Source organism: Streptopelia decaocto, assembly GCF_964273445.1.
Source record: "Streptopelia decaocto genome assembly, chromosome: 9".
Taxonomy (NCBI): Eukaryota; Metazoa; Chordata; class Aves; order Columbiformes; family Columbidae; genus Streptopelia; species Streptopelia decaocto.
The window spans coordinates 21,251,048-21,276,975 of NC_138664.1; the positions used below are offsets into that span (position 1 = coordinate 21,251,048).

Consider the following 25,928-nt stretch of genomic DNA (forward strand, 5'->3'; position numbering starts at 1 on the left):
AGACATCAGCTTGAAAGCTGTTTCACAGATCAGCGCCATTCATGTTGGACAAGGAATTACTGGAGAGAGTCCAGCAAGAGCTACGAAGATGCTGAGGGATCTGGAGCATCTTTGTGATGAGGAGAGACTGAGAGAGCTGGGGCTGTTGAGCTGGAGAAGAGAAGCTGAGAGGGATGTGATCAATGGGATCGATATCTCAGGGTGGGTGTCAGAGGATGGACCAGACTCTGTTCAGTGGTGCCCAACGCCAGGGTGAGGGGCAACGGGCACAGACTGAAACACAGGAGGCTCCATCTGAACATGAGGAGAAACTTCTTTGCTGTGATGGCAGGACCCAGCATCTGTGAGACCCGATGTCTTTGAGATGCTGCCAGGGCTGGGGGGTTTGAGGCAAGGGGTTGAAACACAGAAAGACAAACCCTATGCTGAGCTTCAGCCAACAATTTACAGCAGGGCAGAGCTGGCACTCAGCAGGGCTTTAGGCAAATTGCCTGTATTTGCCAGGCTCCTTCACCCTGAAAAATCATAGAATCATTTTGGTTCGAAAAGATGCTCAAGATGATCGAGTCCAACTGTTCCCCCACCTCTGGCACTGCCCCATGTCCTGAGAACCTCATCTAAATGCCCTTTAAATCCCTCCAGGGATGGTGACTCCAGCACTGCCCTGGGCAGCCTGTTCCAATGCCCCACAGCCCTTTGGGGAAGAAATTGTTCCCACATCCAACCTCAACCTCCCCTGGCGCAACTTGAGGCCGTTTCCTCTGCTCCTGGCGCTTGTTCCTGGGGAGCAGAGCCCGACCCCCCTGGCTCCAAGCTCCTTTCAGGCAGTTCAGAGATCAGAAGGTCTCCCCTCAGCTCCTGTTCTCCAGCTGAACCCCCAGGTCCCTCAGCCGCTCCATCACACTTGTGCTCCAGCCCCTCACCAGCTCCGTTCCCTCCTCTGCACTTGCTCCAGCACCTCAAGGCCTTTCTTGGCATGAGGAGCCCAGAACTGAAACTCCCTTAACAGTGAATACAAATGGTGGTACATCAACAGTTGAGATCTAAAAAATGAAAATTTAATAAATGAAACAAACGTGCTTTCCCCACCAGTTCACCAAGAAGCAACACTAGCAGGGTCTCCACCAGATCACAGAATCCCAGAATGTCAGGGGTTGGAAGGGCCCTGGAAAGCTCATCCAGTGCAATCCCCCCATGGAGCAGGAACACCCAGATGAGGTTACACAGGAAGGTGTCCAGGCGGGTTGGAATGTCTGCACAGAAGGAGACTCCACAACCCCCCTGGGCAGCCTGGGCCAGGCTCTGACACCCTCTCCAGGAACAAGTTTCTTCTCAAATATAAGTGGAACCTCCTGTGTTCCAGTTTGCACCCATTGCCCCTTGTCCTGTCCCTGGTTGTCACCAGAAGAGCCTGGCTCCATCCTCCTGACACTCCCCCTTTCCATCTTGATCCCCAAGAATGAGTCCCCCCTCAGTGTCCTCTTGTCCAGCTCCAGAGCCCCAGCTCCCTCAGCCTTTCCTCACACGGGAGATGCTCCACTCCCTGCAGCATCTTGGTGGCTGCGCTGGACTCTCTCCAGCAGTTCCCTGTCCTGCTGGAACTGAGGGGCCACAGCTGGACACAAGATTCCAGGTGTGGTCTCCCCAGGGCAGAGCAGAGGGGCAGGAGAACCTCTCTGACCTACTGACCACCCCCTTCTAACCCACCCCAGGTCCCACTGGCTTCCTGGCCACAAGGGCCCAGTGCTGGCTCAAGGCACACAGTGCTCAGGCAGCATCTGATGCTCTTTGCACCTAATATGCGACTGACTGAGCTTTCCAGGAGACGCTGCAAGACCTGGCAGTCCTGCTGATTTTATGACACAGCCCGATAAGCTTTGACAGAGGCCTGGGCTCAGCAGCACAACAGGGGACATGGCCCCAGCAATCCAAGGGAAGGCCTCACCTGGTTGTGCAGAAGCAAGGGCTGAGGCAATCAGCCATTCCCCCCAACCCTCGAAACGCCGCGCTCTGCCCACCCCGCACCGCGAAGGGTGACCAGCACCCTACCATTTTCGGCAGGTGTCCAGCAGGATGAGGTTCAGGGCCGTGTGCTGCTGCTGCATCTTCTGGAGGATCCTCTGCACGCTGATGCAGTTCGCAGGGGTGTAGTGTTGTGGAGCATCAACGGGGACCATGTAGTTCCTCCCCGAATGTTCATACCCGTGACCAGCGTAGTAGAAAATAGCTACGAACAGGGAAAGGAGATGAATCGTGCTGAGAACCTGCAGGTCTGTCACCAGCGCCCCACAGCCATATCCCACCTGCTGTCCTGAAGGGACACTGGTGCAGGGCAGACCTGGACCAGCAGCACCTATGAAAATGGAGCTATGCTGACTTCAGAATCCCAGAGTGTCAGGGGTTGGAGGGCCCTGGAAAGCTCATCCAGTGCAATCCCCCCATGGAGCAGGAACACCCAGATGAGGTTACACAGGAAGGTGTCCAGGCGGGTTGCAATGTCTGCACAGAAGGAGACTCCACAACCTCCCTGGGCAGCCTGGGCCAGGCTCTGACACCCTCACTGGGAACAAGGTTCTTCTCGTATTTCAGTGGAACCTCCTGTGTTCCAGTTTGCACCCATTGCCCCTTGTCCTGTCACTGGTTGTCACCAAGAAGAGCCTGCTTTCCCTTAAGCACGTGAAACTCAGTAATGGTTTTCTCAGGAGGGACGCAACATGGGGACACCCAGCTCGGGAAGGCAGCTGGGGGAACCAACACGGGTTAAAAACAGCTCTGCAAAGTGACACAAACAGACTGCAGCTGAGGGACCGTGAAGAACAAGAGGTCAGAAATGGGAACAAGCGGCCAAGAGGCAAAGGCAGGAGAAATTCTCGAGGCAGATTTGCTGCTGAAGCCCCCGCTGTGCTGAGTGACCTGTCCTATGTCCCCTCTACTGCTCCTGGCCCCGTTCGCTTTGATCCCCGACGCTGCAGGGACCTGAAGGACTGAAAGCCTGAGCTCATTGTCAGGAGTGTGGAAACCATGAGCTCATCGTCAAAAAGGCCTCGAGTCACCTTTGGTTTCCATTCTCGGGGGACAATGGAAAGTTACTCAACCGGCTGTTTCCACAGGTGCCCGCAAGGTTTGGGTTCCTCTTCTTGTGGATCACCAGCCAGAGAGAGCAGGCTCTGATTTGCAGAAGTTTTGAACTTTCATAACTTGCAAATCGAAGCCACAAAAACCTCCCCTGAGACTATAAAAGAGTGTAAACTAGGAAGAGTTCTGGAAAAATCACATGCAGAGGTTTGGCCCCCAAGTCACCGAGCACCGATGGCTTCGGTTCCTCTGCCTCTACTCCGGTGTGGGAAAGGGAGGTGACAACATCCATCACTAGGCAGCATCACTGACACATGGAAAAACACTGAAATGCTCCAAACAAGCCCATGAAGAATCATGCAGTCATTAAATCTTCCCACTTTTTAGGTCATGTTGTACACCCTGAATGCACTGCCAAAGGCTCCCCACGCGATATAAACCACAAAGACTCGCGTTCAGATCCAAAAAGATGCGAGTTTCACATCCGCTGAGCAACTTTGCAAACCGCTCCTGGGCTTCATCTCTCCTCCTGAACAGGAAAGTCAACAATTTGCCTAGAGAAGGAGGGGTTTTTATTCCAAGCTAACATTTCAGTGCTTTTCACACATCTCGCCAGTCAAAACCATGAATCAGAGACAAGCTTCCGAGTACCGAATTAAAAAGGGGAAGCTCCAGGCACTGCTAATAATACAGGAAATGTCAGCATGCAGCTTAATTAAGGCATGACGGCACATTCCTAGTATTTCATTCGCAACTTTCTGCTCTCATTGCATTTCCGACATTATTTTGTTGACTCAGGACTTTTTAGGACTCTTGAAATAACATGCAGGGGGGTTCCTCGTTTGCCCGAGGGCTGCACAATGAGACCATTCAGGGGTGTCTGAGGCTTTCAAAATGGCTCTGCAGCTTTTCTGAGAGGAGATCTGGAGGAAGAGCAACCAGAGGAGCCACCAATTCCATACGGTGAATTAGAGAAGCCCTTGGGTCATGTCGAACGTGCAGCCGCACAAGATCCCTGTGCCTGAGAACGAAGCTGGGTTTTGCTCCAGGCTTGAGGAATCTCAGAGAAGGTTCAATAAGAAGGAGGACAAGGTCAGATAACCCCAGGTAGTGTTTTGGCTGGGGCTGAGCACTGGTTGAGCAGCAAGGCTGTGTCACGGTGGACACCATCCCGAAGATGAGCCAGCATTGACTGGGGACAGACATGTGGGATCCTGTGTCCAGTTTTAGGGACTTCAGTTCAAGAAGAAGGTGGAGAAGCTGGAAAAAGCAGAAGCGACCAAGGTGTTGCAGTGCAGGGCCTGGGACGAGAGGGGGAAGGAACTGGGCTGGGGTGGCCTGGAGATGTGGAGGTGACAGGAGGTCTAACAACAGCCTCCAGTTCCTGCAGCAGCACTTCCAGAGACAACAAAGCCCAACTCTCCTGGTTGGTGTGGACAATACAAGATGGGACCATGAGCACCAAGCACAGAGGGTCATGTTTGACAGGAGGAATCACAGAATCATTTCAGTTGGAAGAGACCCTCAGGATCATTGAGTCCACCCATAACCCAACTTGAGCACTGCCCCATGTCCCTGAGAACCTTGTCTAAACGCCTTTTAAACCTCTCCAGGGATGGTGACTCCAGCACTGCCCTGGAAGAGGGAAGGACTTTCCCAGGGGATGGTGCAGCCCTGGGGGGCTCCATACTTGGAAGGCTTCAAGACCTGACAAGGAGCAACACAACCAACCCCAACCTTGTGTTGATGACTCCGAAGTCCCTTCCCTGTAGAAGTGTAAATCACAGATGAGTCAGTTAAGGACACACAAGGGAGGGCCAGACATCCAGAGAGCCCCACAGTGAGGTCTAGGGAGGTCAGACACGTGTCCTTCAGCTCTTATCAGCATCCTGAAGCTAAATCATAGAATCATTTCAGTTGGAAATGACCCTTAGGATCATCGAGTCCAACCATAACCCAACTCTAATACTAAACCATGTACCCAAGAACCTCATCTGTTCATCTTTTAAACACCTCCAGGGATGGTGACTCAGATAAATAAAACTCTCAAAGCAACAACAAGCACCAACCCAACCGGCTGCGTCCTCCCTTCCAATCTGCACCAGCAGAGAGATGCACGAATCAGAGCAGCACCTCTGCCGCTGGAGTCACACTTGACAGCTGTGTCTGTGTCACACTAGTCTCCCAGTCCAGCCCGATGACAGTCCTGCACCAGTCTCTGCTCCCAGCTCCCTGCGTCACTCCGGACACCGACACAAAGCTCTCATGACTTCAGCCACGGTGGTTGACACACGGGGGTGGCACCTCCAAGTTCCTTCAGCAAGAAAAATCTCTGTGATCCAGTTTTCATAAGCTGCCCAGGGTTTTCCTGGGGCTGCTGTCTCACCACTCTCTGCCCATGCACATGGGCCCTGTGAATCTTAAACCTCTCAGTTGGCTCTAGATGTTTATCATGGAGCCTTGAAAAATTGACACATAGGGTTTAGGAGAAGTTGTTAGCTTCTTGAAAGGCTGAGGGAGCTGGGGCTCTGGAGCTTGGATGACCATGAGCCAGCACTGGGCCCTTGTGGCCAGGAAGCCAATGGGACCTGGGGTGGGTTAGAAGGGGGTGGTCAGTAGGTCAGAGAGGTTCTCCTGCCCCTCTGCTCTGCCCTGGGGAGACCACACCTGGAATCTTGTGTCCAGTTGTGGCCCCTCAGTTCCAGCAGGACAGGGAACTGCTGCAGAGAGTCCAGCGCAGCCACCAAGATGCTGCAGGGAGTGGAGCATCTCCCGTGGGAGGAAAGGCTGAGGGAGCTGGGGCTCTGGAGCTGGACAAGAGGACACTGAGGGGGGACTCATTCCTGGGGATCAAGATGGAAAGGGGGAGTGTCAGGAGGATGGAGCCAGGCTCTTCTGGTGACAACCAGTGACAGGACAAGGGGCAATGGGTGCAAACTGGAACACAGGAGGTTCCACTGAAATCTGAGAAGAAACTTGTTGGGGGTGAGGGTGGCAGAGCCTGGCCCAGGCTGCCCAGGGGGGTTGTGGAGTCTCCTTCTGTGCAGACATTGCAACCCGCCTGGACACCTTCCTGTGGAACCTCATCTGGGTGTTCCTGCTCCATGGGGGGATTGCACTGGATGAGCTTTCCAGGGCCCTTCCAACACCTGACACTATTCTGTGATTCTAAATGTGCGTTTTTATTAGCAAGACAAGTTAATTTCAATTATATAAACTTCACCTGGTTCTTTTATGTCAGGAAAACAGCTGAAAAAATGCTGGAAGACGCATGGCAGCGAGAGGCAGCAGCACATGTGGGATGGAGAAACCCTGGGGCAGGCTGACCCCGGGCCCCACCATTATGTCTGGATGCCACCGATTATGGCAAGAGCCCCCAACTCCACCAGCCCGCGATGGTTCGCTGCCTCCAAATAACAGTGACCACCCGGCTTAGAGAGCTGTAAAGAAAAGCCCCATCCAGAGCAGGCTGTGCCCAGCAAGCACTTGAGGCTTTATCAAGGTTCAGTAACTCAGCTGTTCACGTTTTCCCTGCTGGTGCACAAAATCAATTTGGCCAGGAAGGATCAGCGGCCACGAATGCAGAAGAGCACTCAAAGTTTAACTAAGGCACGACAGCATGAAAGGTTTGCTGTTTCCAGATCTTTTTTCTCTTCAGTGCTCATGAAAACAAGGGAAATGCTCTGGACAAAATGCCATTTTGTCTTCACATGCTATGGATGGAGGGCAGGAACGGCAGTGCCCTGACAAAAGCAGAGAAGCCCCCCAGGGATGGCTCTGGGCAAGGTGAGCAGGTAAAGCCAGAGGATTTCAGAGAGCAGCCACAAAGGGAAGCTGCAAATGAAGTCACAGGAATACGCCGTCATCAGATGACGCGCCCAACCGGACCGGCGACAACCGCGTCCCGTCCTGCCCCAGCGGCTCAGCCTCCCGGGTGAGTCAGGGCTTCCCGGAACCAGGCGGCCCTGCAGCGTGTGGCTGCGTCCGTATCCATTGCACAACCTCAAACCTCGCGCCGAGCTGGAACTGCGCTGACTTTGACTGAGTGCCCTGGTATGACACGCAGATGGGTGAAGATAAACCGCACGCTAAGGTTTGGAAGCAAAAAAAACATCTCCCAGGTGTTTTCAGGGTATCCCGAGAACCTCAGAAACCACAAAGAAGCTACTTTAGCCCCAGATCTGAACACCTGCGTAAAGATCCACAAGATCTGCCGATTTGGTGTTTGAGGAACACTCAGCGTGCAATAAGCTCAAAGTCAACCTCTAAGCCATCTGCAGCTGGGAATGTGCTTCTGCAAAAAGGCTGTCAAGGGCTCAAATTAGACCATCAGGAAAGAGAAACAAGGAAATTGTGGCCGGCTATAGCAGACGTGGGTCAAAAGGAGCTCCTCTCTTCACCAAGGAGTGCAGTGGGGACAACTGATGAGTACATCTCCTCAATTTGCCATCCAGCAAGACCTGGACAGGCTGGAGAGTTGAGCAGGGGAAAATATAATGAAATATAACAAGGGCAAGTGTAGAGTCTTCAATCTGGGCAGGAACAACCCCAGGTTCCAGTATAAGTTGGGGAATGACCTATTAGAGAGCAGCGTAGGGGAAAGGGACCTGGGGGTCCTGGGGACAGCAGGGTGACCATGAGCCAGCACTGGGCCCTTGTGGCCAGGAAGCCAATGGGACCTGGGGTGGGTTAGAAGGGGGTGGTCAGTAGGTCAGAGAGGTTCTCCTGCCCCTCTGCTCTGCCCTGGGGAGACCACACCTGGAATATTGTGTCCAGTTGTGGCCCCTCAGTTCCAGCAGGACAGGGAACTGCTGCAGAGAGTCCAGCGCAGCCACCAAGATGCTGCAGGGAGTGGAGCATCTCCCGTGGGAGGAAAGGCTGAGGGAGCTGGGGCTCTGGAGCTGGACAAGAGGACACTGAGGGGGGACTCATTCCTGGGGATCAAGATGGAAAGGGGGAGTGTCAGGAGGATGGAGCCAGGCTCTTCTGGTGACAACCAGGGACAGGACAAGGGGCAATGGGTGCAAACTGGAACACAGGAGGTTCCACTGAAATCTGAGAAGAAACTTGTTTGGGGTGAGGGTGGCAGAGCCTGGCCCAGGCTGCCCAGGGGGTTGTGGAGTCTCCTTCTGTGCAGACATTGCAACCCGCCTGGACACCTTCCTGTGTAACCTCATCTGGGTGTTCCTGCTCCATGGGGGGATTGACCTGGATGAGCTTTCCAGGTCCCTTCAACCCCTGACATTCTGGGATTCTGTAAGGAAAAATCAAAAGACCGGCCTTACCGTACACTCCCTTCCCCAGAAGCTGCAGGAACCGACTGACCGCTGCCGCCATCTCAGCCTTGTTCAGGTCCAGAAGGGAGACGACCTGGAAGCCCAGCTGCTCCAGAAGGAGTCTCAGCTCAAACACATCCGTGAGGGGAGCCAGCAGGTTGGGGTGATGCTGGTAGCGGTTGTTGCCCACTAAAAGCGCTATTTTGCCTGTAGCTGCCAGAAACACCAAGTGACAAAGCTGTAAATACTCAGCAAGGGACAAGGTCTCACCTCCTGCGGCTGAGGGAGGACACAGGACATCTTTTCTCCCATCCTGGCAGGAAGGGTAGACCCTGCGCTGCTGCAAACCTGTAGCGCTCTCCAGGAAGCCTGCAGCTTTCTGAACGCTTTGTCAAAATACACAAACCAACACTGTGAAAGAAAGACTTGAAAAGTTTTCACTAGGCAACCAAAATTCAAGAGGATCTGCACTACTGAGGTTATTGGGCACCTGCTGTGCTTTCATTTCATCCCCACTTTCCACCACAGGAAAAACGGATTTATTGCACTCGGGAGTGGTGGGAGCAAGGAGCTCGGTTTTGCACCATGGAGGTATTTCAAGGAAGGGAAAAGGTGTCACAGGAACTTTTAAGCTCATTTGGCAGGTGTAGAGGTCAAGACTCGGTTGCTCATTAGGAATAACCTTACTCCATCTGCTGAGACTGCTGAGGGCTTGGCAGGTGATGGGACTCATCCTGTGCCTTGCAGCTCGGATCCCCAAAGCACAGAGACCATGACAGTGTGGGAATAAAGGCTTGAAGCCGTCTCCGCAAAAAAAACACTCCCAGTCCTCCCATCCACCCTGCAGTCTGGCTTTTAATTAAGAGAATAATCACTCAGGAAGAAAAAATGACAGCACTCACCAAAAAACTTCTCGGGGTGACACGTACCTGGAAATGAGAGAGGGAAATGATAAGCCTGTGCACAGCGCCCTGGTACCAGCTCCCGTCTCAGGTCTGAAACCTGCTCCGACATCCCCCGGCAACACAAAGCCGGAGCAAACACTGCGGAGCATCTGCATGAGCAGCACTGATCGCTAACCTTAAAGACGCTGTTCTGGTGATTTGGGGAGGATTTATAAAATCCTGCTTGATTTCTGAAATCCTGAGCAGCTGGGAAGCAAAGCTGGAGAAGGGGCAGGCCAGGGGAAGGAGGCCCAGCACGGAGACCATACCCATCTGCACTTCCTGAGTTCCCTGCTCCCTCGCTGCAGCAAAAGCAAAGGAAACAAGACCAAAATAAGCTCCAGAACAGAGAGCTTCTCTCCATGAGCAGTCAGCGCAGAGGAGGCTGACTGTTTGCTTTTGGTTGTGATAATATTCCCTGAGCCTTTCACCACCCTGCATTGCCTTTCCCTGCCCTTCAGCAGCTCCAGCTCAGAAAAGCCACCCCAAACGTGACTCACTCTCACAAGCTCGACCAGCTCCCCTGCCCTAGCGCTCTCAGCCTCTTAGAATTGTCATTACCCTAACAGCTCCAGCTTTTCCTATATAAATTAAAAATAATTTTTTAAAAATCCAGCTTAGGAGAAAACCCTAAAGCCCTAAGGGCTCTAAAATTAAAGGTATATTTTTAATTGCATAAATTTCACAGATCTGAAAGACCTTTAGCACCGTAACCAGAGCTGCTAATGCTCCAGGGATGTCTGGAAAGGCATCAGAACAAGCCCGTTCATCCTTTTCTGCCTCTGACGGAGCTGCCTGTTGCACCTTAAAGCTACCCAGACATAACGTTTTGAACCCAACCTAATCCTGTGTCCCTTTCTTGCTGCCTGTCCCCCCGGATGCTGTTTTGCCAGATGTGAGGAGGCACAGAGGGTTCTCTCTGATCCAGGATCAATTTGCCTTCTGAAGCAATGTTAAAGCCAGCCTAAAAGGTGAGATGAGAAGCTTATGGCATAGAAAAATCTCTAGGTGGAGTAAAGAGCCAGCAAAGCCAGGCTGTGCTATTCCTGTCTCACCGAGGCGCAGCGTCGCTGAGGCTCCGGGGACCCAAATTCTGCCTGGGATCCGTCAGCTCACACTGCATCAGGCCTGGGCTGCCAGCCTGAACCCTCCCAAATAAATACCCTCCTTTCCAGCTCCCTGTGTCCGAGCGCATCGCTTCATCTCAGCAGGGCTGTACATGAGCTTTAGCAAAGGACTCCGCTGCGATTTGGCCGGGGAACCATTGAACCGGCAACTCGGCAAAGCAAAAAAGACGCAGCCCGGAGTTTCCAGGTGAGAGCACTACATTCCTGTCTGCCCTCTAAGCGCTTTTCAGGCTCGAAGGTCACCTGCAGCAAAGCAGCCATGGGTTGGTTCTGCTCACCTATGTGAACATCCACGGCGTGGGTCCAGTGCTCGCCGTGGCTGTTGGAGGCACAGCACAGGTACGTGCCGGAGTCGCTGACCTTTGCGTGGGCGATCTAGACAGACCAAAAGTGAAATCGCATTATTTACGGTGAAAGTTTGCGGCCCCCTGCCGGTATCTGCCAAAGGCACCTGTGTTCCTGGAACAAAAAGCCTTTTATCTTGCTGTTCGCTGAGACCTCATTCTTTGCCTCGCAAAGCGAAAAGATTTCCTAGGACTCCTGTCTTTCTAAGAAGCTCAGTAAGGCCACATGCTAAGGTTTGCTGCTGACCCCCGCTCTGGAGTGCAAGAATCCGCTGCCTTCTTCTTCCCCCAGACTGTGTGTCATAGCCATGCTCTGCCCCAGGCGTCACACTGAGAGGACAGTGCATGGCTATCATCAGAAGGTTCCATGTTTTTCCTCTTAGGTGACATTTCCTAGATTTCTGATCATGCCCATTGCTCTTTTCTGGCAAATTTTCGAGTCCTACCCATCTCTCTTGACACGGGACAAGGATCAAGCAGAACGGGCTGACGGGACCTGTGTGGTTCCCCAGCCCAGGCTCACGCTGGCCACGGCTTTGTCCAGTCGAGGACTGAAAACCTCCAAGGACAGAGATCTCGCTGCCCTTCTGGCTCCAGTGCACCACCACCCACCTCCAAACGAAGAACATCTTCCTGATCGCCAGCCTGCGCTTTCAGTGAATCTGAGGCCACTGTCCCCTATAATATCATCTCCCACTACCAAGACTGGATCTCTCGTCTTTGTTCCCCTTCATGTGATGCCCCCAAAGGAAAACCGCCTTTCTTGCATCAAGAAGACAGACACTGATTTCCATCCAGCCAGTGACCCGAAAGAATCCCAGACCTTTTGCTGTCTCCCTGACTCTTCTCTGCCAGGACTAAGCACTTTTCCTCCTAGCTCTCCTGCAGACAGCACCCCCGCAGCTCCGGCACTCCGCAGTCCCCTGCACAGACTTACAATAGCTGTTCTTGTGCCACTGCTGCAAAAAGAGACGTGCTGAGAGCCCTTGAAATGCCCTGAGTGTCTATGAATCAGTTACTTCTTAGAGAAAGGGCCCGTAGACGCCCCAAAGCGTCTATGAATTGGTTATTTCTCAGAGAAACATCCGCAGCTCTGAAAGAAGGACATAAAATGTATTCCCTCTTCACCCCAAGTCCTTCAGTCATCTCTCAAAGCAGCAGGGGTGATACGTGGAGTGATTTCTCACAACCCCGCAACACAGAGGGGAAAGAGAACTGAGCATGCGGCTGCTTCTGGAGAAAAAGGGAGGACGGGCGAGGAGAGACACGCAGATATGAGCCAGGCTTAAGGATTGCCACCTGTCACATCCAGGATGCCAACGACACAATTTTGAGCAGCCTCTCCGAGGCTGCTGCGGCTCCAGCAAGGAGCTCCTCCCACCACCCACCTCGGCAGCCAGAGTTTCTGAACTATCCCAAGACAACGTTACCCAGAGTTTTTTTTTCCTCTGGTGCTCCAGCGGGTTCCCATTCCGGTACCACTGGTAGGCGGGCGCGGGGACACCCATGGCAGCGCACTGCAGCTGGAGCGGCTTCCCCACCTCCACCCGCTGCTCCGTGGGGTTGAGGACGACAATCGGCTCTCCTCGCCAGCGCTGAGTGGGCAGCCCTGCAAAGCAGCAACACAGAATTGGTCCTACCTCCACAAGGACAGAAAACAATACATTGCCAGAAAAGCAAGCTTCTTCCATCTGCACCAAGAGATGCCGTCCCACGGGATGTCACCGCTGCGCCTTTCTGCTCTGGAAGCAGGGAATCCTTGAAAGCAACACCCACGGCAGCAAACAACACACCAAACCCTGCCTACGGCTTCCCAGCTCGCCCTTTCCTGCCAAGGGCGCAGTCAACACGCTGAGGTCAACCACACCCGCAGCTACTTTTGCTTGGCTTCCAAATAGCCAGATTGCCTCTTCCAGTCCTTCTGCCCAAAGCAAATGGGCAAACAGCCGGCATAACTCTGGGAAACTCACGGTGCGTGGTCAGCGGGTACATACAGACAGGGCTATTGAGACCGTGACAAGGACCTGAACCACCCAGAGGATGGACACAGAGGTCTGGCTTAGACCTACAGGCTCACGTTGCTGGAACAACTCCTCTGTATTATGATTTTTGAGCTGGAAGGGGACACAGCCCTGGGAACCACCAACAATCACCACTGCAAGGGAATACAATGTCTACACAAAGCATAAAACAGAGAAGCTATAAGACATGCTTGTACCTCTGGCAACGCACTGATGGACCTCCACCTTCACCCAGTCGGAGAAGACGGCATTTCTGTGGAGGTCGTTGACTCTGCAGGTGTAGAGCTGGGTCTGCTGTGCAGTGATGGGCAAGTCTGGGTCGGTGGCACCAGGAATCTGGCGGCAGTGAGACTAAAGGGAAAACATAAGCAGTGGGCAGTGAGTCCCCCCTCGTTGCTGGTAGTAGAAAGAACCAGCAGGCCCCTTGTAAGAGCAGGAAAAGTGGAAAACCCCGGGTTCCTCCCCTCCTCAAGCCATAAGGATGCAGGAGAAGGGGCTTTTCCATCACATGTCCCTTCCCAGCATCTGCAGAAGCCCTTGGCATGCACGGACATCCTATCCCACCTCTCCTTCTCGCATCCTGGTCCCCACCAGGTCTGCCCACATGGGGCCAGCTCCATAGAATCACAGAATCATTTAGGTTGGAAAAGCCCCTCAAGATCAAGTACAGCTATAACCTAACTCTGGGACTAGCCCATGTCCCTGAGAACCTTGTCTATACATCTGTTCAATCCCTTCAGGGATGGCAACTCCACCACTGACCTAGGCAGCCTGTTCCAACAATCTACAACCCTTCCCATGAGGAAATGTTTTCTAATATCCAATCTGAACCTCCCCTGGTGCAACTCGAGGCCATTTCCTCTCGTCCTGCTGACCCATCACTGCAGGCAGGGACCGCAGAATCACAGAATGTCAGGGGCTGGAAGGGCCCAGGAAAGCTCATCCAGTGCAATCCCCCCATGGAGCAGGAACACCCAGATGAGGTTACACAGGAAGGTGTCCAGGCGGGTTGCAATGTCTGCACAGAAGGAGACTCCACAACCTCCCTGGGCAGCCTGGGCCAGGCTCTGCCACCCTCACCCCAAACAAGTTGCTTCTCAAATTTAAGTGGAACGTTCCACTTTGTACCCACTGCCCCTTGTCCCACCACTGGTTGTCACCAGAAGAGCCTGGCTCCATCCTCCTGACACTCCCCCTTTCCATCTTGATCCCCAGGAATGAGTCCCCCCTCAGTGTCCTCTTGTCCAGCTCCAGAGCCCCAGCTCCCTCAGCCTTTCCTCCCACGGGAGATGCTCCACTCCCTGCAGCATCTTGGTGGCTGCGCTGGACTCTCTCCAGCAGTTCCCTGTCCTGCTGGAACTGAGGGGCCACAGCTGGACACAATATTCCAGGTGTGGTCTCCCCAGGGCAGAGCAGAGGGGCAGGAGAACCTCTCTGACCTACTGACCACCCCCTTCTAACCCACCCCAGGTCCCATTGGCTTCCTGGCCACAAGGGCCCAGTGCTGGCTCATGGTCACCCTGCTGTCCCCAGGACCCCCAGGTCCCTTTCCCCTACGCTGCTCTCTAATAGCTCATTCCCCATCTTACACTGGACCCTGGGGTTGTTCTGCCCAGATGTCAGACCCTACACTCGCCCCATCCTGCGCTCCCGTTACCTGCTGCTGACAGAACCACTGGTACCGCAGCGCCGTGCGGCCCCGGGCTCTGCACCGCAGGCTGAACGAGTGTCCCACGGGGACCGACACGGACACGGGCTGCTCAGTGATCACGATGGCTGCGGAGAAACGGGGCACGGCGGTGGGAATCACCCCGGGGGTTCGCTCCCTCCCGCCGTGCTGCAGGAGGGGACCCGTGTGGGAGGAAGGGGATGTGGAACAACAGGGGTGCCCGGGGATGCCCGGGGCTGTTCGGGTGGTCCCTGGGGGTTCGCCCGGGCCGAGCTCCCCACAGCGCTCACCTTCCTGCATCGCTTCTCCGGCGGCTCGGCCCCGGCCCCAGCGGCCGCCGGCGGGGCCCGCGGCGGCTCCTCTCCCGGGGCAGCGGCAGCAGCACCTGCGGCGGGCGGGAAAGCGGCGCCGGGAGCTCGGGGGCGGCTCGGGGCCGGCCGGCGGGGCCGCTCACCCGGCGCGGCGGCGGGCGGGCATGGCGGCCTCGGGGGCGGGGAGGGCCGGGCGGCGGGGCGGGGCAGGCGGGTTCCGGGCTCCGGCTGGCACGGCCGGGGCCTCGCCGGGCTCCCCCCGCTCTCACCCGCCGCCGACCCCGCGCTGCCCGTCCCGCTGCCGCCGACAAACCCGCGGGGCGGCGCTGGGGACGCCGGGGCTGCCCCTCGGCCCGGGACAGCCCGGCACGGCCCGGTACAGCACAGCCCGGCACGGCCCGGGACAGCCCGGGACAGCCCGGTACAGCACAGCCCGGGACAGCCCGGGACAGCCCGGTACAGCACAGCCCGGCCCGGCCCGGGACAGCACAGCCCGGCACGGCCCGGGACAGCCCGGTACAGCACAGCCCGGTACAGCACAGCCCGGCACGGCCCGGGACAGCCCGGTACAGCACAGCCCGGCCCGGCCCGGGACAGCACAGCCCGGGACAGCCCGGGACAGCACAGCCCGGCACGACCCGGGACAGCCCGGTACAGCACAGCCCGGTACAGCACAGCCCGGCACGGCTCGGGACAGCCCGGGACAGCCCGGGACAGCACAGCCCGGCACGACCCGGGACAGCCCGGTACAGCACAGCCCGGTACAGCACAGCCCGGCACGGCCCGGGACAGCCCGGTACAGCACAGCCCGGCCCGGCCCGGGACAGCACAGCCCGGGACAGCCCGGGACAGCACAGCCCGGCACGACCCGGGACAGCCCGGTACAGCACAGCCCGGTACAGCACAGCCCGGCACGGCTCGGGACAGCCCGGGACAGCCCGGGACAGCACAGCCCGGCACGACCCGGGACAGCCCGGTACAGCACAGCCCGGTACAGCACAGCCCGGCACGGCTCGGGACAGCCCGGGACAGCCCGGGACAGCACAGCCCGGCACGACCCGGGACAGCCCGGTACAGCACAGCCCGGTACAGCACAGCCCGGCACGGCCCGGGACAGCCCGGTACAGCACAGCCCGGTACAGCACAGCCCGGGACAGCACAGCCCGGCCCGACGAGGCCGCGGCACGAGGCGCCTCTCGCGCGGGCACCACGGCTGCCCGTGCCGTCCCTGCTCACGGGTGTCCTGACCTGCCCCCCGCGGTGTCCCCCTCCCTACAGGTGTCATTGCCCCTTCCACATTCGTGTCCTCACCCCACCCCCAGGTGTGTCCTTCCCCGTTCCCTATTGGTGTCCACGCTCACACCCCCATGGGTGTCCTCACCCCATTCTCAGGTGTGTCCTTGCCCCTTCCCCACAGGTGACCTCACCCCCGTCCCCACAGCTGTGTTCACCCACATCCCTACAGGTGTCCTCACCCCATCCCCAAATGTGTCCTTGCCCCTTCCCCACAGGTGTCTTCACCCCCTCCCCACAGGTGTCTCTGCCCCTGTCCCCACTCCGGCCCCTGCTCTCGTCCCCACGGCGCCCTCACCTCTCTCCCGGGGGCCGCAGCCCCAAGGCTCATGGTGGAGCCCCAGCTGTGCCGGCTTTGCTCCGCGGGGCAGGGGGAAACCCCACGGTGCTGCTTCCTCCGAGAAATCCCCGCCGGCGGGGCTGGCATCACGAGGCCCCGGGGGAAGTGGCGCCGGGCCAGCCGGAGGTTGCACAAGCCCCTCTGGGCCAGGGCAGAGCTGGGATGGCTGTGGACAGACCCGTCCCGTGGGGAAGCGATGCGGCAGCGTCAGGACTCGGCGCTGCTGGGCCGTGACTTCCGTTTACAAAGTTCTAGCAAGTAAGATCAGATGCAAGAAACTAAAATTTTTCAGGAGTCAGCACACGGGAAGGAGCGTGAGGTGTGTGAAGTGGCGGGTGGAGAGGACGGAGCGTGAACGGGGGGAGGCTGGTCGTTGTTCCTAAAGAATTTTACCCCGCAGTGACCAGGCAGCAGGTCTGGGCTCAGGAACTCAGGGGCCACCCTGACCGGGTCCCAGACGCAGGGCAGACAAATTCTCCCAGACTGGCTTCTTCCCAAGCCAACAGGAGGGACGGGGACCAGGACTTCAGCACGAGGGGCCACGGACCCTCCGGAGAAGGAGCTACAAGAGACACCCTTGCTCCTCTGCTCATATCTCGCTCCCCTCGGGGCTGCGCAGGGGTTTTCACAACAGTGCCCATGGGGGTTGACCAAGGAAAAGCAAGACCAGGGCAATCCCTGCTCCCACCCACTGGTCCTGTCCTTTCCTGGGCACAGGGAAGGTGACGCTTATCACAGACTTGTAGGACCTTTCTTTGTGTTCATCTCCCATCTCCGAGGTCACACAGACGCTCCTTTTTCTTCATTTCTAGAGGGTCCAGCCAAGCACTCTGAAATATACCCTTGCAGGTTTAAAATAAACATATTAATGGCTTGCAAATGACGGTTCCAGCTGAATACGTGCCAGTAGCTCCGTGTCACGCCTGTGATGCAGAGTTATTATAAAGGCAGTGTAAGTAGCTAATAAAAATGATCATTAAATTAACCCCAGCACTTCCCGGGGCTAAAGATGACACTTCTGGCTGATGCAGCATCTCTTCTAAGAGCTGGAGGTTGCTGTGTTCCCCACAGACGGCTCCTCTGGGTTTCAGAGAGAGCATCCTCCATCGTACATGTAGACAAAGAGCCCGTCGCGCTTGTCCTCTGTAATAAGAGCCCTGCCCTGGCAGAGTCTGCACGAATATTTGGTGAAGAACCAGGGGCCAGAGCTTGTTGACATCACATTGCAGAGCAGGAGGAAGCTTGTGATTTCAGGAAGGGAGGAACGCAGGGGTATGTGTGCAGGCTGGGAAAGGGAAGGAGATCTATTTTGTGTGAGAGGAGTGAGAAACATCTGCGACTCTCGCTGTGAGTCAGCGCTGGGTGTGCGGGCAGGGGAGAGCTTTGCTAACAAGGATTGAAGCCTTGTGGCTTGTAGCTTCAGAAAACTAAATGGTGAGACAGCGCATTTCCAAACAGAGACGGAAGCAGCGGGCACTGTCACACTGCGAACAAAATAACAGGAGAGCAGATGCTATGGGAGGAACCTCTGTCTCAGCAGCGTGATGGGCACTAGAACCATTCAGAGCCTGACAGAGAAGGAAAAATACACCCAGTGTGTCTGGGGGAAGGATTAAACACCACAGCCGCCTCCATTGCTCCACAGTTGAGCTACACCTGCGCTCACCACCCAGGGTTCCCTTTGCTCGCAGGGTGAGGCACAGACCCACAGTTTGACGGGGGTGGGAAGGGACCTCTGGAGGCCTCTGGTCCAGCCTCCTGCTCCGAGCAGGATGTCAATCAGTTGCTCATCATCTTGTCCCACCCGCAGTTGACTGTGTCCCAGGACGGAGATCTCCCACCTCTCTGGGACCCCCTTGTACGGTTTGATCCCCCTCATAAAGCAATTTCTTCCCCTAATCAGAACTTTCCTCCTCGCCACTTGCAGGTTCAATATACCAGTGACAAGAGCAGCTGAGGTCCGGGCTGAGTGATCTCAAGCTGACCCACACATGGCGTGTTTCTGTGGACACCACTCACCCGTGTGGGGATGCACAGACTGCGTATGTCCATGAACACCCTGTGCTGGTCCCTGCCCAAAGCCGCCTCCCAAATCACAGTTGTTGGCTGGGGAAGAGGAATCAGGGTGTCCTGCAGCAAGTGATCCATGCAGCCATCACCTGCCCTGCCGCTTGCTGCTGCGTTCGTTCTCTCTCCCGCCCAGGGAGGATCAGCTCGAAGCCTGCTGTCCTTCCCGGTCTGGAGCTTTCTGCCATCGTCTTCTCACTTCTGCAGCGACGGCTGCCGCGCAGGGGTGGGCAGACAGCCCTTCCGCAGCAAATCTGCTCCATCCATCAATCCCGTGCTGGGGAGATGCGGTGTCACCAGCAACGTGCCTGGGGCGCACGGCACAACAGCTTGACAGGCACGACAAAGGTGGAACAAGAATAAATCCAATTTTATTACATGTTATGTTTTCATTTGGTATTAAATCACTGCTGGTAATAGTTTGTGACACGTAGCCACCTTTTATAGCCCTCTTTTGTGCTGTCTTTTTCATGGAGACTGAATAAATACCAGCACGGACGTTCTCCCGGGCAGCCCAGGATGAGATCCAGGCTGCTGAGGTGTGGGATGGTCCTGAGGCCAACACGAGGATGTGATGGCTGGGGTTGCACCAAGCGGTGCTGCCAGCCGGGGCCAGAAACCGGGGAATGTTGTATTATACCTGAACTTGAGACATCATGGAGGTGCGTGAAATCCCCCAAGTTGAGGCAGAGAGTGTGGAGGTTATTATTAAAAAATAAATTAAACATAGAATAATACAATCGTAGAATCACTTCAGTCGGAAAAGACCCTCAGGATCATCGAGTCCAACCATAACCCATAAATACTTATTTAAATATCCTTATACCTCTTTTAAGTCCATAAAAAAGGTGCTTTTTGCTGCCTTCCTGGCCCATAGAGAAGACACCAGTAAACACACCTCAGACTATTCTCAATTCAAACCCAGGTTCGTTTGCAGCCTCGGTTTTGCTCCTTCCCAGGAAAGACCTTTTTGCAGAGCCAAAGACTGGTAAGCACCAGCAACCTCCCTGCAAAGCGCTGTGAGAAACAGCACCCAAACAGGCTGAAAGAAAGAAAGAGAAAATGTATTCTAGCAGGCATGTAGAATCTTTTCTACTTATTGCAAAAGCAGAAATTATTTCTAGCAAAAAGATGCTGTTCAGTTGACGGTGTCTTGCTGTCAGCTGCGAGCCACTAACTCTCATGAGAACCTGTGTTAAAAATTGTTTAGAATTGTTTCGCACCAACCAGTGTCCCTGAGAACCTCGTCTAAACGCCTTTTCAACCCCTCCAGGGATGGTGACTCCAGCACTGCCCTGGGCAGCCTGTTCCAATGCCCCACAGCCCTTTGGGGAAGAAATTGCTCCCAAGATCCAACCTCAACCTCCCCGGGCGCAACTTGAGGCCGTTTCCTCTCATCCTATCGTAGGAAACAATTATTTTGCAAATTTAATAGGCCCAGGCAGGATCTCTCATCAAAGCAATTTTTTTAATAATGAGATTGCAAGACCGGGTGTTGGACCTAAAGGTCGGCACACCTAATAGGGCAAAAAGCCCCTGCTTATATCCCCCAAAATCGCTGCTGCAATATCCCTCCCCTGTTCCCCATTGGTTGGTACTGCAGGGTTTTCAGACCACCCCGACACTTACAACACCCTTCCCCTTATCAATCTATTTAGGATATGGATTCCTGGTGCTTTGGCTACACTTCCCCCTAAATTAACCTGTCAATACAGGTATCGGAATATATACAGATGTCAGTATATATTCTGGGAAAAGACCGTGTTTTACATTAAGGATTCATAGTCCGGTGTCTGTCGGTCCTTCCCCCCTGCTGGGGTCAGGCACAGCTCCTCAGTTACGTAAAAACAACAGTTCTTTGTTAAATATTCCTTACACTATCACTTGCTACCTGGGCGAAGAGGCCAACACCCCCCGTGCTCCAAGCTCCTTTCAGGCAGCTGCAGACAGTGAGCAGGTCTCCCCTCAGCCTCCACTTTAGATACAACTTTCTCGCAAAAAGTTGAACTGGAGCTGGCAGTGATGGAAGGGAGAGGGGGCAGAGGGCAGGAAGGCCCGGGGAGCCCGGGTCTCCACCCGCGGGAGGCCGGACACTCAGCCTGGGGAGCCTGGGTCTCGAACCCCGGACGCCGGGCACTCGTCCCGGGTGGCCGGGCACTCATCCCGGGCCCCGAGCCGCGGAGGCCGGGCCTGGCCGGGCCGGGCCGCGTCACGCCGCCGCCCCCGAGTGACAGCGCCATGTGCGGGGCGGCTATAAATGCCGGCCGTGAGTGACAGGGGGGGGCAGCGGCGGCGGGGGCTGGGGCCGGGGCAGCCGCCGCCATGGGCTCGCCCCGCCGGGCCCTCGCCGGCCTCTACGGGCGGGGATCGAGCAACATGGACGGCGCGGAGGAGGCGGAGAGCGCGGCCTGGGCGGCCCGGCCCGACCGGCGCAGTTACCTGCTGGGCATCCGGCCCCAGAACAGGTGAAGGGCCGGGGCCGGGGCCGGGGCCGGGGCGGGCGGGTGTCCCCTGCCCGGCCCGGGGTGCGGACAGGGCCGGGTGACATTCCGAGGGGCGGGAGGGCGGCCCGGGCCGAAAGGCGACACCGGCCGGGGTGCACGGCCCTCGGGCCTTGTCCTCCCCGTGAGAATCGGCAAAAAGACTCTTTAACGTGCTTAGAAAGTGTTGAAAAGCAGCACTTTTATTACAGCGTGCCGGACGCTCGGAGGATCGCTCCTCTAATCAAGTGCGCGCGTGATTTGCGCTTCTCGGTATTGATTACATACACCTACTGCGTAATTATTTCTTTCTTCCACTTAGTTAGTGCTTTAAACATAAATGATTTCCATAACCCCGCCCTTTGCCGGCAGATCATCTTTGGTATTGCAGAGTCTTCATCGGGGTCTGGGGTGTCCCCGGTGTCCCCCCCGGTGTCGGTTCTTGACCTGATTTCTTGAACAAGCACATTGTCACTTTGTGCTGCGACTCGGCAGGAGTCGCGCAGCTCCTCCTGCATTTACTGGAACATTCCGCTTTCCCGGCTTGCGAGCCAAGGACACCCATGTCCAGCCTCTACAGGGCTGTTGTTTCTCTGCTAGGTTTCTGTTACATTAGGCCTAGTCTTGCTACGTTAGGCTTAGTCTTGCTACATTATGCTTAGGCTTTTCTAAAACATTTTTGTTCCTGTCTCTGGGGTTGAAAACCAAGTGGCACGTGGGCTCTTGTTTGCCATGGGCCAGCCCATCGCCTCCCAGGAACGGGCCCCGTTTGGTGTTTTGTCACCATTGTCACCGTTGTCGCGCATCGTTTTATAGCGGGGCAGGTGAAGCCCTGACGGACACGGGCTCCTGCGCCCCTGGAGCCAAACCCGCGCGCAGGATCCGCGCTGACCTGCCGCCTTTGCGGCGCGAAGCCGCGCGTGTTATCGGCGCCAGGCTCCGAGCGAGGGGCCCGCGGCGTGTGCGCCTTATCTTGTTGCCAAAAAGGTATTTCTACAATGTAGATAGGGGCTGTGCGGCGACGCGAACGGCATTCCTGGGTCAGAAATGGCCTCGGGCAGGGGGTCTGGGGTAGGAATACGGCTTTGTTCGCAGCTGTGATAAGCATGTTGTCAGATGAGACTGGCTGCGGTTAGCAAATACAAGGCAACATGCCAGCGAATGCAAAGGCGTGGGTGTTTGTGTTAGTTATTCAGAATAAAGCCTATAAATTACTTTGAATTCACTAGGATTGCTCTTGGGTCTGTAAGCTCTTGAAACCAGCTCCCCGTTGATGATTTATAAATAGTCCATTTCCAGCGTGTCGAGGCTCGATGCCTCAGAGACTCTGAGGTTCGTAAAAATAAATACAGGGCCAAAAAGAGATAAAAACGTGCCGCCTGGAAGTCAGATGTTAGAGCTGGGGGAATGCCAAGGTTTAATTGCCTTGATTCAGTTCCTTTGTGCTTGTACGGTAACGTGCGATCTGACTGCAGTCTGCCTGCGTGCGGTGGCATCTCCAGTACCAACCAGTGACCCTACAGCCCGTGACCACAGACTGTTCCGTGCTAAGGAAATCTGTAACCGAGCCCCATGACTCTGTTCTGCGGATCACAAGTAGAGAGAGTCTTTAATAAATAAGATGTTGAGGTGGTTTTGTTGCCTGTAGCTTGACTTTTATTCCCTTCCCGAGTAGGTTCGACTCGCAGTGTCCTCCGGCTCCAGCACGGTAAATCTGGAAAGGTCTGAGTCCCAAACAAAGACTGACAGGCAGCGGGACTCTGTATCACCACGTTTAAATCAGTGCGTTCGGTTTCCACAGATCATCCAACCCCTTTTTTCAACCTGCTTATGTACTTGGTCCTTGAAGGTAATTTCATTTGGCCCCTTAGGTTCGGTGGCTGCCCCTGCTGTTGTGAGAAGCGGTGGATAAATATCTGCTACATAGCAAAATTGCCCTTTCCCCGTGTTCGTGACACCTTCAGTTGGTCTAATGAATAAAGGAGGAGTAGCGCAAAAGTCTCGTTCCCCACACAGCCCTGAACAAGTGCTGAAGGTTTGAGCCAAGATGCGCAGAAACTCTTGCAAGGGCGTGAATCAGGTTTGGTTTTTGTCCTGTAATTCAATAATGTATCACAACAATTCTGGAAGCGAGCGAGTGGAACGGTGTAGCAAGAAGACTTTCAGAAGGCAATTAGGAGTTTAATTAAATCCAGGAACATCTGGAGAGCTTGTCTGGGAGAACTTGAAAAGCAAGACGAGCGACATGCGTAACGGCAGATAACATTCAGCTGAATTTGAGTCTGTCGCTAACAAAAGTACGGGACAAATGGCACAGAGTTCCAGTGGGAGGCTGCGGTGCTGGTTAGAAAGCAAAAACGGGTATTTTGATCTGAAGAAGATGTTTTTTTCAGGCTGCTCTTTTTCTGTCTTTATATGTATTTGTCAAGTGTGTTTAGCCAAAGAATTTCCCTGCTCTCTTCACCCGTTCTGAAAGCTGTAGGAAGTGTGGTGACATGATAGAGACACTTAGGGACATGGAAATATCTTTATGAAAAGAAACTGAGGTTAGGAATCCCTGCTCACAACCGTGTTTCACCTATACGCTTGCATTCATGGCCCATATAGACAACAGTCTGGATCATCTTGGTCTCCCTAATCCCGTAGGAAGAAAAGGATGTTGTGTAAATTGAAGGATATTGATTTAGAAACCAGGACACTTTTTTTTTTTCTGCTTTTTTAACTTGTAGAATTTGTCCGAGGTGGTGTTGCAGGGGCCAAAAGAACAGTGTTGAAAGTGGCCGTAGAGAGAACATCATCTCTTTATTAAACAGAACATTCAGGATATTTACTTGTTGTGCCCTTAGGAGCTGGTCTTGAGGAAGAATCTTCTCTGTGAGCAGACACCTTGGTGACAGGAGATTCCTGGCTTTCTTGTGTCAGCCTTTTAGCATCCCTGACACCAGAGGACCAGTAGGTATTGGGTTGGGTTTTTTGTTGTGTTTTGGTTTTAACTCTTACGTTTCAAAGCACTTGACTCTAATAACTTCAGGCAGCGGGAGGAGAATCTGTCAGTCCTGAGCTGCGTGAGCTGTGTTCATGGGCCACAACCTCCAGATATCTCTTTAGGTCTCCTTTGTGTAAGAATTAGCGGAGTCTGGAGAATTTATTTTGCAGAGACACGCAACGTTATGTAAAACCTTACGGCAGAGGCTTTGAGTCCCATGCGAACTCCTCCGTTGGAAGCGATCTGCACCTCTCCTTGCTCCTCGGTCTCGTTACAGCGTGGCCTCCTCGCTTAAGTATCTTTCTACTGTCAGAGCCGCATCACCCGCGGGTATTTTTAGAGCAGAGTGACATTGCCTCTGGTCTCTTCTTGGCCGGCTGGCCCTGGCTGTGGTGGCAGTTAAGCTCAGGAGAGCGCCTTGCCACCTGGCTTTTCTGGCTGGAAACCATTCCCAATCTTGTACCTCTCGCTTTGCATGTAATATCAGATGAAGGTGAAGGATCTGTTACTATAATAAAGCGAGCTGAAAACACAGGAGGGCTCATTCCTGAAAAGCGTCTTTAGCTTTCCTAGTCCGGAGGAGTTCCTTCTGCAGCGCTTGGGCACCTGTAACTTCTTGCGGGACTTTGCTCTTGGCAACAAGTGCTGTGAATCCCTGATAAAATACCAGCTGTGGCATCCGAGGGAGTTCGGTGCGTCCGTCTTGTTTGACAGAAACGTCCCGAACTCTGAAAGCAGGGACATGCAGGCCCACTCGAAAGGCACAAGGGTTCATCATCCAGGGTAGAAGCGTTGTTTTCCTGTGGGTGTGATTATGTCTGAACGGGGATCCTTGCTGGTTGTGTGCAGTGAATTACAACCCCAAACTGCATTTTTCAGCCCCCTTTCTAAAGCCTCCTGTCCTTATCTCCTAGAAAGCCAAGTGGAGCTGAGTCTGTAGGCTGAGGAGCGATGACCTAAGGCTGGAAGATCAAGATGTGGAGCTGGGCAAACAGGGCTCTTCACACCCACCGTTAAGATACAGAATATATCACATGTGTGAACTTTGCTCTTCTCTGGAAACCTCCTAAATGGGCCATTTCCCTCTCCTGTGGTTGTGTGGAGGGGGCAGCGTGGTCTCCTCTGCCCCAGCCACCTCTTGTGCTACAGCAGAGGCGCTTTCCAGGGGATGGAGTTAAAACCGGTTCTATCCTCAGTCTGTCTTAGCCAGGGGAGGAAAGTCTCAGGTGGACCAGGCTGTTATCTCCCGCTTTACAGCATGGCCTGCTCTGAGGAGAGGAAGGCGGGACAGCTCTTACCCACAACTGTATTTTCACCTTCACAGCCACAAATAATCTTCTGCGCGCAATCAGTTTCCAGAAAAGTGTCAACGTACGTTTGATTGTCCAATATTTGCTGTGCTTTCTTCTGCTCTTTCTCATTCCTTCATGTCTTTCAACTCGCTACCGGTTTAATTTGGATCATAAAGGCAGCGATAATTCAGAGTTAAAATACACAGATCTGAGCCCTCTTACAGGAACGTGTAACTTAATTTATTGTTCCCCACCTTCTCCGTTAATGAAATCTAGCTGTAAATTGTTACACGCAAGCCTGTGTTCATCTCAGCTCAAAGTAAATCACCTGCAGAAAAAAATGCCGTATTTCTCCAGCTCCGACATCGATTCGTTCCATGACCTTGACAAGTGAAGACTCAATACATCCATTTTCCACTCTGTAAAATAACAACGTGACTCGTACAGCTCCATAGCACTCACTTTATCGCAGCGTTGCTGATAGTTACTGCCATGGTATATGAAACACAAACGCGCTCCTTCTGCGTGTGCATGAAGTGCTTGATAAGAAGCGAGACACAGGGCAGGGAAAAGCTCAAGCACAACCATGTGTACATGAAAACTTAATTATTGCCTTTTAAACGTTGAAAACGGTTCGCTCTGACAGCTGAGAAGGTGCTCGGGGTGGTTTGTATTTGTCTCAAGCAGAGTTAACCTTGGAGGC

General features: G+C 54.6%; 2 protein-coding genes across 3 annotated transcripts in view; one reads left to right on the forward strand and one right to left on the reverse strand.

Annotated features, from left to right (window-relative positions):
- Positions 1-16,492, reverse strand: part of LOC309443568 (mucosa-associated lymphoid tissue lymphoma translocation protein 1-like) — a 30,076-nt gene extending 13,584 nt beyond the window's left edge. The window contains exons 1-9 of one of the 2 annotated variants that reach the window (XM_082060620.1): positions 16,359-16,492; positions 14,747-14,841; positions 14,445-14,563; positions 12,985-13,138; positions 12,197-12,375; positions 10,701-10,797; positions 9,254-9,280; positions 8,361-8,564; positions 2,050-2,227 (exon numbers count right to left, since the gene is read on the reverse strand). In XM_082060620.1, the coding sequence (XP_081916746.1) occupies positions 2,050-2,227; positions 8,361-8,564; positions 9,254-9,280; positions 10,701-10,797; positions 12,197-12,375; positions 12,985-13,138; positions 14,445-14,563; positions 14,747-14,756 (968 nt within the window). In that variant the 5' untranslated portion in view covers positions 14,757-14,841; positions 16,359-16,492. Of the gene's footprint in view, positions 1-2,049; positions 2,228-8,360; positions 8,565-9,253; positions 9,281-10,700; positions 10,798-12,196; positions 12,376-12,984; positions 13,139-14,444; positions 14,564-14,746; positions 14,875-16,358 lie in introns of those variants that run through there. The other variant, XM_082060619.1, reaches the window with a different exon arrangement.
- A 4,232-nt stretch (positions 16,493-20,724) lies between these two features.
- ALPK3 (alpha kinase 3) overlaps positions 20,725-25,928 on the forward strand; it is a gene marked incomplete at its 5' end in the record, with an annotated part of 33,605 nt that continues 28,401 nt past the window's right edge. Inside the window, 3 exon segments of the mRNA XM_082061293.1 lie at positions 20,725-20,745; positions 20,747-20,778; positions 20,780-20,932. Coding sequence (XP_081917419.1) covers positions 20,725-20,745; positions 20,747-20,778; positions 20,780-20,932 — 206 coding nt within the window.